A 13,039-nucleotide genomic window follows, 5' to 3' on the forward strand; every position below is an offset into this window, starting at 1 on the left:
AGAAGAAGCAGATTTCTCTGGACTGTCTAGGTGAGAATACAGTATCACAAACACCATAGTGAGGTGATACTCTTCCCCTATTCCTTCCAAAGAGTGCCCCTCTAATTCCAGTTTACTTAGTTTCATTTCTTTGTGTGTTTCAGTCTGTAATCATACTTTGTGTGTTTTAGTCTAGAATCATACTATCTTCATTTTTAAAGATAAAATGCCTTACTCTAATGGGATATTTCTTCGATTATGGACATTCCCATAAAGAAAAACAAGTAGGCCATTTTCAAAGCATCATAATCGGTATTCCACAATTAGGAGCACACCAAATATCTATTTTGGCAGATGCCAAATGTTAAACTCCATATTGGAATGAACTTCCATGATACCAAAATATAAATCTGAAATACATCCAAAAAATTTTTACAGTTTCATGATCAATGGTCATATTTTTAAAGTTTTATATCTGTAATAGGCAGAAATAATTATTTCTTAGATGCTAGGTTTCTCCTTTTAAATGTTTATGCTCCATACATTGAAAATTTATTACCACAAAGTATGAAGAATTCTCAAATGGAACTTTTTCTTCACTCATGGGCTAACTTGAATAATTAATTATTATATATAGTTTTTAAAGGAAATTTTGGTGGCTGTTAAAACTCATATACCAAATAATTCTGTAACAGTTAGAATTATGATAGAATATCCACTATTTAAATTTCATAAATATTTGCAGTTCAATATTACTGTTTTTTTTTTATAAAGGTATCATCTAACTTCATATACTCTGTGAGTGTATCTATTTCCCCATTCAACAATTTGGAGCTTCTGGGTAACTGTTTTTATATACAATTAATATTTAATAATCAAGTATTTCACAATTTTTTTTTTTTTAGCTCAGGACTTTATTTTTATTAAAGTAAAATAAAATATAGCTACATAAAACTGTATAACACCAAGGTATAGCTTAGCTGGTTCTTATAAGGCACACACCTTTGTAACAACCACCCATTTCAAGAAAGAACTTTGCCAGCCACCCTAGAAGCCTCATCCAATTTCAACTCACCAACCATGACCTTGACTTTATAGTAATTACTTCCTCACATTTCTTTATATCACCCAAGTGTACATCCTCAAACATTATAGGTTAGTCTTGCTCATGGAAGAAAAGATTATATTTTTAAATCTCTCAGAATTTTACTTAAAATAAAAATTATACCTTTATACTTCATGTGATAATAGAGTTTTAACATATATAACACATCAGATATTTTTTTTTACTATCAGTGTATCTAGAATACCTATCTACATTTGAAAATATATAATCAGATATTAAATCTCAGTGATAAACCTTTTTCATATTACTGATTTGAATATGGCAGTAGCCCATGCAACCACTGAATCATTAATCATGCACAAATTCAGGGATGCCAGAAACGATACTATTCAACTACTTGGCTTTCTAAAAGGCCAAACACTCGACTTTGGCCAAGTACTGCAGCTGAATAGAGTGGAGCATTCCTAGTAAGAGTACAGGTTATCTACTCTAGCTTATAGTATATGTGTTAAAATCAGTCACCACAGTGACAGTTTTAAAAATAACCTTTTCGAGATTTCATTTGTTTTCATTTAAGATGTCTGCTTAATTTTGATTGTTTTCTCCAATCTTTACTTGGGTCCCTCTCTTCCACATGCATTGCTCCAAAATTTCTGTAAAGCCTTATAGAACTAGCTTGTAATGTGAAATATGCAATTTTAAGACCTTGAATAACACATTTCTTTTTTATGGCGTGTCAGACTCAAATACTTCATCTTTTGGCTGAGAGTTGTACAATGTCCTACCTAAATACATCTTCATCTTTTTCCATTGCATTTTTATTTGTATAATCTGACTTTTGGGATTATAGGTTATAAATTATTTGAAGGAAATGAATGGGCAGGTCTTACATTTCTTTGGAGTCAAATCTGTTATCGGCCATATTGCTAGGAACATAATGTGTGCTCATGAAATAGCTGAGCTAGCTGTATGTTTCCTGGCTAACAGCATTTGGACCTGTAGTCACAGGTTCAAATTCTGGCTCTGTCATTTCTTACCCAGTAACGTAGACACATTATTTAACCTCATTGAGCTTTTTGTTTCATCTTTAAAATAAAAATAATAATAGAACCTAATCCTCATATAGTTGTGAAGACTGAATCAAATTATCCATATAAGGCACCTAACATAGCCCTTAAAACAAAAGACCAGGATCAAAACTTTAGAAATATTATCACCAATGTGAGGCTGTTCAAATAAGCCTCCAAAACTGACCATTTAAAATGAAAGCATTCTAATCAGTATTTATAGAAGTTACTGAAATTAATCTATAGTGGTGACATATTATAGGACTTGGGTTAAGATAGTTGCTTGAAATTAGAGTTTTAATTCTAAAAATGCTAACTAGAAAGAACAGGAATTCACTTATTTACACTTTCTTACAAAATTTAGGTTATTGTACATTTTCTAAATCAATGTGTATATATGAAGATAACCTGTCAAATGACTTAAGCTATCTTATGTGATTGAGCCTATTCTTTTCTTCTGAGATAGTATTATATCTGTGATATCTGTGTTAACAGTCAAGATGAAGAAGAGCAAGATGGTTTTCCAGAAGTACAGATGTCACCTCTGCCGTCACCCTTTCTTTCTGCCATCATAGCCGCTTTTCAGCCTGTGCCATATGATAATGAAGAGGAAGCCTGGCGCTGCCACGTCAATCAGATGCTGTCTGACACCGACGGGTCCTGTGCAGTGTTCACTTTTCATGTGTTTTCTCGGCTGTTTCAGGTCAGTGAGCTTCAGGGTTTCTGAATTCATATTATAGTTACCTAATCAAGTTATAGTTTTTCTTCTAAAATCAGCATCTCCAATTTTAATATTCCTACCAATTTTCTTTGACAAATTTTTTTTTCTAAGCTAGTGGTATTACTTACATTGACACTGTGACATTGTGGTACTGCTGGTACATTACACAATGACCAGTACAGATCTCTCCCTTAAGGCAATTAGAATAAAACTTCAAAACATCTGATATGTTTTCTGCAGTATGCTTAGGCACCATCAGGATACCAAAGAAATAAGGGCCTAAGCTCTGCCTTTAAGGAGCTTATAGTCAATATATAAAAAATCAGTTTATAATAAAGGCTTAAAGTAATTGACACTTTTTTTTTTTTTTGAGACGGAGCTTTGCTTTTGTTACCCAGGCTGGAGTGCAATGGCGCAATCTCGGCTCACCGCAACCTCCACCTCCTGGGTTCAAGTAATTCTCCTGCCTCAGCCTCTCAAGTAGCTGGGACTACAGGCATGTGCCACCATGCCCAGCTTTGTTTTTTTTATATTTTTAGTAGAGACGGGGTTTCACCATGTTGACCAGGATGGTCTCGATCTCTTGACCTCGTGATCCACCCGCCTCAGCCTCCCAAAGTGCTGGGATTATAGGCGTGAGCCACCGCGCCCGGCCGTAATTGACACTTTTATGACTCTGTGAGGGCCTTAAAATTTTTAGCTGTTAAGATTGCTTCCCCCCACAATAATGATAACAATATAAGCTAAAATTTATTGAGTACCCACTACATGCTAGGCACTATGCTAAATGGCCTTTTGGTAAGTGTTCTCATACCTCTACCACTATGGAATGTAGATACTATTTTCAGCATTCAGTAGAGAGGGAAATTAAGGCACAGAAAAATGCCACCATTTAAGTCATTATCCTCTGAACTATCTAGCAGTTTTCCTCCCTTTTCTCCTCCCAAATTTGCCCATCTTGGAAGACTCGGCTAAATACATTTTCTCACCGAAGCTTTCCCAACCACTTCAGTTTCCAAGCTCACTCTCATGGAAGTTCTTCAGCGTTCGTTAACAGGAGCGCTTACTCTGTACTTACCGCGTCACTACTTGGTTTTCTACTCAGTCTTTTCTTTCCAGTGATATTGTAAGTTTCTTGATGGCTGAAACTGTTGATCATGTTTTTTATTTTAATCAATCATAATGCCACCTAACAGTGAACACATATATAAGTATACTTTAACCATTGATATAATAATTATACTACTGATAATACAGTCTAATTGATTGACTTACTATGAGTCAGGCAGTGTCAGATTGTTTCATGGAAATGAATATTCTTGAACCCTGAGAAGATGTTACTCTTAATGCATTTCTATGACTTTACCTAAAGTTAAGCCAGATGGCAGCCTGTAAACTACATTTACTGAACGTTTCTTTCGGATAATAACTTTAGATGACCAACTTCCTCAGACAGGTGAGGACTTCTATTGCTAAGGATGTATAGCATGCATCCATCTGTCTGCCCCTTGATGAAAAAAATCTTGAGAATAGGGAGATAAATGGCATATATCATTCATTTTTTCAGTAATACTATTTTGTAAACCTTTCTTTTTAGAAATTGTTTCTTAATACCTAAAAATATGGATTTACAGATCAATGGTTAAAATTCTATATACCATTATAATTTTAAAAGTCTACCCTATTATGCTTCTTTACTTAAAGGTGAAAAAGTCTTTCTTAGGAAACACTAAACTCTTCTGCTTTTCCCCATAGACAATACAAAGAAAGTTTGGAGAAATAACTAATGAGGCAGTCAGCTTTCTTGGTGAGAGTCTGCAACGCATTGGTACCAAATTTAAAAGCTCCTTGGACGTGATGATGATGTGTTCAGAATGCCCAACAGTCTTTGTGGATGCTGAAACAGTAAGTTTTTACATGCAGATTTATTATAAAGACTACATTTGAGTGGCATTATTTAGTAAGTCTTTTTTTCTAAGTAATTCTGAATTTTATAGTGTGAAGGTTCATATTTTCAACATGAATATATTTGGCAAACTATAATTCTAGTATATTAGATGCAGCAACTTGTGACTATTTCCGATTCTGACCCCTTCCTGCCCTTACCCTCCATAGAGTCCTAAATGGGAGAGGTAAAAAGCCATGATCTAGAGATGGATAATTTTTTTATTCTTAAATAAAAATGGGTAGGAGATGGCTAAACCTCCCCCGTGAAGTACCCAGTCATCTGTGGTCATTTCCTGATTTACTTCCAAGCACACTTCTAGATTATGTATTAAGATATTTAAAGAACTAAGGTTTAACAAGCTTCAGGGTTGAAACCTTTGATGTATGTACTGGTCTGGCATGGCATTTCTCGTCTTAGCCAGCCTTTGAAAACACTTGGTCCTTCCTGACATTTCCCAAGTCCCGCTGCACTCCTACGCTGTTTCAGTGAGAAGTCAGCTCTTAGTATGGGACAGAGTAGAGTTAAGAGAATGTCCAAAATCCAACTAACAGGTACTCCGTGACTGAAAAGTCTCATGACTTTGTGGGTCTTATGATTTTGATCAGAAATGGTAACCTGGATCAATATTTCTGATTTGACAGCTAATGTCATGTGGTTTGCTGGAAACACTCAAGTTTGGGGTTTTGGAGTTGCAAGAACACCTGGATACATACAATTCCAAAAGAGAAGCAGCTGAGCAGGTCAGTCTCTTTTTACCATATGCGAAAAGTGGTTTGCTCTTGACACTGGAAGGGTAATCCTGGCAGCAGAATAGCCCAGACAGAAAAGAAGACCTCTTAGCACTTGCCTCAGGGTTTTCCAGAGAGCAGCAGGCTCTTTGAGCTCTCTGTCCAGCAAATTCCTACCTTTGGCTTTTAAAAGTCGGCCCTCTAACAGCACAATGGAAAACCATAGCTTTGTAAAAAACCTTCTCTTGTGGAGACTATATCACTGCTGTCAGCATTCCAAGTGGGAAAATCAAAGCTATATTTCTTAGTGCATTAGAGAATTGTGGTCTAGGAAATCCTGAACCTCTGACAAAGCTGTGGTCTTTTTCCCATGATGTGTACATGTACGTGTGCAACCAATGGGAGAAAAAATGCATGTAGTAAATTAGATAGCACCTCCAAAGAAAGGCTTCCTCAAGTCCAAGCTGGCACTGAAAACAGAGTAGCTCTGTTCCTTCCCTAAGAGTAAATCCAGAATGTTTTCAATTGAGAGGGGCAAAAGAACAAAAGATAGCTTACCTCTTTCATACAAACTGCATACAATGGGGAATTATTTTTCTAGGAGATGGGTCTTTCATTAATAAGTAGTAAATATCTGACATGTATAGACCTGTGAAAAATGAAGTGTGGGGTGGTATTTCATGATACTATTTTGCATTTCCCTGATGACTAATATTTGAGAACCTTTTCTTATGGGTCTCATTTAGGTATTTTGTGAATTGTGGCTTCAAGTATGTTGCTCATTTTTGTAAATGGATTGGGTTTTTCTGATTTGTAGGGGCTCTTTATTTTAAATGCAAGCCCTTTTTTGGATATATGTATTGCAAAGATAAATTCCTTCTCTGTGGCTAGCATTTTTGCTTAGTAGCATTTTTTGATGCACACAAGTTTTTAATTTTAATAAGTCCAGGTTATCAGTCTTTTCCATCATGGTTATGGTTTTTGTGTCTTCAGAAATCATTGCCTACTGGAAGCAAAGGTAGATTGTTACAATACTGGTCCCAATGAATGATGCTTCTCTGTGGCCACACCCCTTTGCAACATGACTTTGCTATTCTTCCCATCAAGAGAGTCCATTTCACCATCTCTTAAATCTGGGATGGCCTTGTGATTTGTTCTAACCAATCAAGTTTAGAAGCAATGCTGTGTAACTTCCAAAACTAGTCCTAAAGTGGTTTTTGTGGTGTCTGCTTTTGCCATCATAGTAGTCAGAGTAAAACTGGGATAAATTCTGGGAAACTGTTTGACCTCTAGCCTACTGGAAGATGAGAAGGCCATGTAGGAGAGAACAGAGGCATTCCAGTTGACAGCCAGTGTGCAGGACATATGAGTGAAGCCAGTTTGGATCTTCAACCGCCTGCTTCCCCAGTCAAGCCATCAAATGACTATAAACTCATGAGTGACCTGAGGCAAGGCCAAAAGAAACTCCCAGCCAGTATATAGATTCATTTTGGTTATTTTTTTTTTTTTTTTGAAAATGATAATTCAAAGGCAGACTTGAAGAGAAGTAATATTTAGGAGGCATAAGAAGATAAATGCAGCCTCTGAAGGGAACTGTTCTAATTACTACCTAAAAAGTAAAGTTATACAACTATATTCAAGGACATAAGATAAAGCACTACTTGAAAACCAGAACGATGAACAGTTAGGTGAAAAGAACAGCTGAAATAGGAAGGGGAAATGGACTGAAGAATAATTTGAATTGGGACAGTGATCCATCAGTTCTAGATGCTTCTGCCTTCTGTTATGTAAATATCTTGAATCACATTGTTTCCTTTTTTCTGAAATCTCAAAGAAGAATTCTCACAGCACTAAATTATAGTTGCCATTTTGTTAGGATTCAAAATTTCAATCCAGTAGCCATCAGGATCTTGAATAAATGCCAGGCCTTTCATTTTACCATCATCAGGTTTCTTCACAAATTTGACTCCCAGTTCTTCAAACCTTTTACAAGCACTGTGTACATCAGGAACAGCAATTCCAATGTGACCAAATCCTCGAGGGTCTGAATTGCCATTGTGGTAACTCTGGGTCTCATCATCTTCAGTGCCCCAATTGTGTGTCAGCTCAAGTGTAGCTTTTCTGGAGAATGCCCAGGCTATTTTTTCATCTTTATCTTTAGGGATGTCATTTTTATCCTCGTAAGCCAAGAAATAGAGTGAAAACTTCATAGAAGGAAAATCACATTTTTGGATTAGCGTCATTCCAAGAACTCTAGTATAAAAATCCAGTGACTTCTTAGGATCCTTAACTCGTAGCATGGTCTGCTGCAATAGGAAATCCTTGGTACTGGGGTCCGCGTCGGAGCAGCAACTGAGGGCGGCCTCGTCAGTGAGGCCGCCGGATGCGGGCTGCGGTTCTGCCATGGCTGCGGTGGAGTATCACAAACGACCCGACCCAAAGAACGGAGCAGCGACCCACCCATTTTGGTTATTTAAAGCCATTAAGTTTTAGGTTGGTTGGTTTTAAAGCAATAGATACCATTTATAATAGGAAAATATCAAATACCTACAAATAAATCTATCTAAAGATATGCTACACCTCTATACAGAAAACTGCATATATTACTGAGAAAAATGAAAGACCACCTAAATAAATGGAGGACTATTTACCATGTTTATGAATTAGAAGACTCAATATGGTAGAGATGCCATTTTCCCCCTAAAATGATCTTGTAGGTTTAATGCAGTCTCATTCAAAGTCTCAGAATCTTTGCTGATCCTAAAATTTATATGGAAATTCAAACAATAGTGCATACAAACTTCTTGAATCCAGGTCAGCAAACTACAGCCATCAAGTTATATCTGGTCCACTGCCTATTTTTGTAAGTAAAATTAGACAGTAGAAAACAGCTATCTGGTTTATTTACATATTGTCTGTGGCTATTTTTTGCACTGTAAGTTAAATAGTTACAACAAAGACTATATGATTTGCAAAGCCTAAAATATTTACTATTTGCCCTTCTATTTAATTTTCCTATTGGTTTTTGAGTTATACATTTTTTTATTATTATTATTCAAGACTGCCAAGGCTCACAAGTGAATTGAATGGTTTTTCTCTCTCCAGCACTGAGACCAGCAGTCTCTGCCGACCTTCTCAGCCTCCCAGGGACTGCTTTGTGGTTTCTTAACTGTTCCTCCTGCACATGATAAGCAGGAACAGCAAGTGTCCCAAGGTGAAACTGCACAGAGACTATTGGAGTAACTTCTCTGCAGTTCTCTTTTCTCCAGGATATTGGCTCTCAATATCTCACTATCTTTGAAAACCATTTTCCCAGCGCAGTGAAACTGTAGGGCATAAACTCTAGGCCACTGCTTTCTGTTCAACCTCTATGTGCAGAACGTGAATATGAATATACCTAGAGTCAGCACTGGGACGAGTGTTGAGCTCACCTCAGTACTTTTCTCTAACTCTGACTTTTTTGCTGATAGGATTCTTCCATAGCTGTCCTTGCAGGATTGGTCTTATACAGGCTACTCCATCACACTCAGAAGTAGAACCTCGCCAGTTAAATTTTAACCTTCATTTGAACCTTGAATAAAGAAAATGCCATGACAGGAAGACTGATTAGATGTGAACGGGATGGTGTTCTGTGTATAAGCTACTTACTGTGTCTTGTATGCACTGACTGGAAAGGTTTGGACCTGAATTCCTCAGGCCAGTGTACAGCCAAAGGAGTATATGGTTGGGGTTTACCTTTTAACAGAATAAAAATCATCAATGATTATGTTGAATAGTGCCCCCAAAAGGCTGTATCACTAGGTACACAGTATAAAAATAAGCCATTAATCAACTGAAATTATTCTTTTCAAATCATTAGTATACTTGGACAAACTGGACAAGGGATGATAATTCACAGTATAAAAATAAGCCATTAATCAACTGAAATTATTCTTTTCAAATCATTAGTATACTTGGACAAACTGGACAAGGGATGATAATTAAGTATATAAACATTCTAACATTTTGTTTGAATGCACAGATTCCATGTAGATGTCAACTGCATTTTGCTGATATAAAGAAATCCGCTGATAGCTTTTGACAATGGCTGCCATCAGCCGTATCGCACCAGAAAAGCTTAACATGTTTTTCTTCAGTGATGCTGTCAAGCAAATAGCCTAAGGGCCAGTGAAATCTGAAAGACTGGAATAAAAGGAAAATAGGGTCAAAGACATCATTTTTGAAATAACTGAAATGTCTACTTTTAATTCTTTGTGTGTAGAGCATCAGCTACAGTAGAGAATGTTAACTGTCGAATACTAAAATATTTTCAGAGTAGCTGCTTAATGCAGCTAGTGGTTTTTCTCAAAGTCCTAATGATTTTTTAAATATATTAGTTGTATTATGTTTAATAATATAATAAAAAAGAACTAAGAAGTCAAACCAACTGATACTATCAATCTGTCCAAAGGTAGGAGCTTACCTTGAAGGCACTTAGCTTTTACTTCAGCTTGGAAATTTTGTGACTCTAGCGTTCTTTTCTACTACACCACAGTACTATTGTTTTATTTATATTTTGTTGAAGAAAATGTGCTTTAAATTATTTTTGAAGTATTTCTTTTTTAAATTTATTTTTTTTAGAGACAGGGTCTCCCTGTGTTGCCCAGGATGGTCTTGAATGCCTGCCCTCAAGTAGTCCTCCCCACTCAGCCTCCCAAAGCTCTGGGATTGTAGGCAAGAGCCCCCACACCCAGCCTGTACTTTTACATCAACATTAGGAATATCACCAGAGAAGGAAAAACCACATTTGGCTTCTACATCCAGTATTGTTTGGAAATGTTTGCCATTCATCACTATCCAAAAAGAAAGAAAAAAAAAGAAAAACAAGATTTAAAATGGAACTTGATTGCTGGTTCACAAATGAAAACTGACACTGGTCTTCTGAGAATTACGCTTCTCATAAGCAAACAGACCCGCTTAATTCTAAATTGCTTTTATTAAATTGACCAGAGGGGAAGCACATCTCTCATTTCTCCGTCTTACGTTACGCAAAGGTCAGGCATAGGTTGTGAAGATTTTCATAAAACCTGCAAAATGAAGAATATCCTTTACTGAAATGGAACATCACAGATCCCTAGAATGGAAGACTGCTCGTTGGCTTTTGTTAGTTTAGCAGTGACAAGTGTGTGTATCTTGTTATATTAATGCTATCCCTGCTTTTGTTAGTTCCATGTAACTGATTTGGCTGGAATGGAGGTAAAAGTCTAGGTCTACAACCAGTCCTAGAACTTGAAGTTAACTTCAAGTTTGGTGTTGTGTATGGACAGGCTGTTATATTACCCATTTCATTGTGCATATTAAATGTTACTGTTACTTATTTTTAGTGGCTAGATGATTGTAAGAGGACATTTGGTGCCAAAGAAGACATGTATAGGATAAGCACAGATGGACAAGTAAGTTTCTTATTCCTGTTTTTGCTGTATTTCTGTATCAGGTAAAACAGTGCATATGTTCAAATGTCCTTATTTGATTAGAAACAAAGAATATTTTAAAACTTTTCATTTTGGTTATCAAGAACAATCTTTGTAAAAGCTCAATGAAACACTGGTTTAGTAATGAAAAATTCACTTTAATAAAAATGAACCAGCTTGTGACTGAAGCTTAATAACATTCAATAGATAAGCTCGATGGATATCTGGACAGTCCAGATAGATAGGCTTTTAGTTGCATCTGCCTCTTAAAAAGGAAAACTTGTCCCATGTTAGTGTTCCAGAGAAATTGTCTGGTCAAGAAAGCAAACCTAAGAATAATATGCTATAATGCATCCAAACTAGCCTTTTCAAAGGTAAAATTAGAATTGGATAAATTATGCTTTTCTCTAATATAAGGCTCAGTGAAAATAGCAATATATTTTCTTACAAAGGTGCACATACATAAATACATACATTGTGGTTAAGTGAGGCTAAGTTAGGGCCTACAAATTATTCTAATGGAAGTGCAACTTAACTCAGTCAAGTAGTTCTCTAATTATCCCGGTTCTGAAGATGAGGAAACTGAGGCTCAGAGAAGCTAATTTATCTAAAATTAGCAAATAGTGAAACCAAGATTCAAACCTAGGCAGGCTGACTCTAAATCCTGCACTAATGTAAAAAAGAAACTGTGAAGTCATCTGTGTAAAGAAATGAAGGTAAGGAATTAACCCTAGACCAGAAGATTCTTTGGCTCTAATTCTGCCTTTGCCATTGCTTAATTGCATCTGTTTTAACGGCATGGCTTCATCAAGAAATGTAACTATTAAGTAATTTTTTTTATATCCCCTGTACTTTGAATAAAACGGTATCCATCTCCAAGACCAAGTCAGTTAACATAGCTTGAGGTTATCTACTAAGTGGAAATTGAACTTTTAAACACTTTCATTTATATGTCAGCTCACCATTCATATTCACCTTTTTTGAGGGTGGAAGACCCTTTTTATGCAACTTGATCTTTCCTTGTGTACCAGTATAGTCTTTTACATAATAAGCAGTCAGATATTTGTTAGATGAATGAAAGAGAATGTGCAAATTTTAATATACTTAATTTAAAATGTACACACACACACACACACACACACACCCCGTACTGTTAGCATATTTAAGTAATTGCTGGTAATTCAGAGCTATAGAATTCATTACATTTGTGTTATTTCCTATAATTATGGATCATAAACTTTATCAGCAGTTTATGTTCCATTATATCCCAAAGTGGAGCCTATGCATATATGCTTATAGAATCACTTCTACTTGATTTATGCTAATAGAAGTGGGAGAGGTATTTAAAATTCAAATTGTTGATTTCCGTATGAAATAAACTGTATGCACTAAACCCTCAGAAATTTAGATATGTAATATGCTTGACCTTGGATTGTGCTCAACTGATGTTTACTGTATGACTCTCCACGTAATTTATGGTAAGCAGCATGGAGCTAAAGTTCACCTTTGCTTACTTAGCAAATCCCTTCTAAATTGATAGGAATAAACATTATGGAAACGGTCCTTCACAGGAAACTATTTAGAAAAGCAGGCTTAAGAATGACTTTTAGAAGGTACATTTACAGCATAACAATTGCTGTTTTAATTAAGAGTCATTCTCCTCTTAATGAGACCAGATCCAAGTTGCTGTACATATTTTCATCTAGTTTTTAAGACAGTCCATAAATTAGATTTTTCACTATGTTTTACATACATTATGTTGATTCAAACCTAGTTAGGTGAAGTTTCTGAAACTTACTGAACTACATTAGGAATGCAATTTAGAACACACATCTGCTTTTGATATTCCACCCTGTGGTTCAGCACCAATTATGGCAAAGTAGGACCTAATTAGACAGTATAGGATAGGAAGCCTGGAATGAGCCACCCCAGAGATAATCTTTTGAGGGTGATGGGTAAGTATTTATTATGTATGATTATAAGCCAATTCTTTTTAGTTGTAATGGTAATTAATTTCTTATTTTCTAATCATAAGTTTTCTAGTTTACAAATGGAAGTTTTATTACAGTTGGGTTTTGTT

At 35.9% G+C, this 13,039-nt stretch overlaps 2 protein-coding genes across 2 annotated transcripts in view; one reads left to right on the forward strand and one right to left on the reverse strand.

The window, feature by feature from the left end:
- The window catches only part of FRYL (FRY like transcription coactivator), a 180,764-nt gene that overhangs the window by 162,250 nt on the left and 5,475 nt on the right, over nt 1–13,039 (forward strand). The window contains exons 55-59 of the mRNA XM_037742590.1: nt 3–30; nt 2,608–2,815; nt 4,589–4,738; nt 5,423–5,521; nt 10,873–10,941. Of these exons, the coding sequence (XP_037598518.1) occupies nt 3–30; nt 2,608–2,815; nt 4,589–4,738; nt 5,423–5,521; nt 10,873–10,941 (554 nt within the window). The remainder of the gene's footprint in view (nt 1–2; nt 31–2,607; nt 2,816–4,588; nt 4,739–5,422; nt 5,522–10,872; nt 10,942–13,039) is intronic.
- Nucleotides 7,041–7,967, reverse strand: LOC108312397 (lactoylglutathione lyase). Its single transcript, XM_017540312.2, has one exon. It carries the CDS (start codon nt 7,912–7,914, stop codon nt 7,360–7,362), a length of 555 nt encoding a protein of 184 aa, XP_017395801.1. The 5' UTR covers nt 7,915–7,967; the 3' UTR covers nt 7,041–7,359.

Source organism: Cebus imitator, unplaced genomic scaffold (assembly GCF_001604975.1).
Source record: "Cebus imitator isolate Cc_AM_T3 unplaced genomic scaffold, Cebus_imitator-1.0 Scaffold124, whole genome shotgun sequence".
Classification (NCBI taxonomy): domain Eukaryota; kingdom Metazoa; phylum Chordata; class Mammalia; order Primates; family Cebidae; genus Cebus; species Cebus imitator.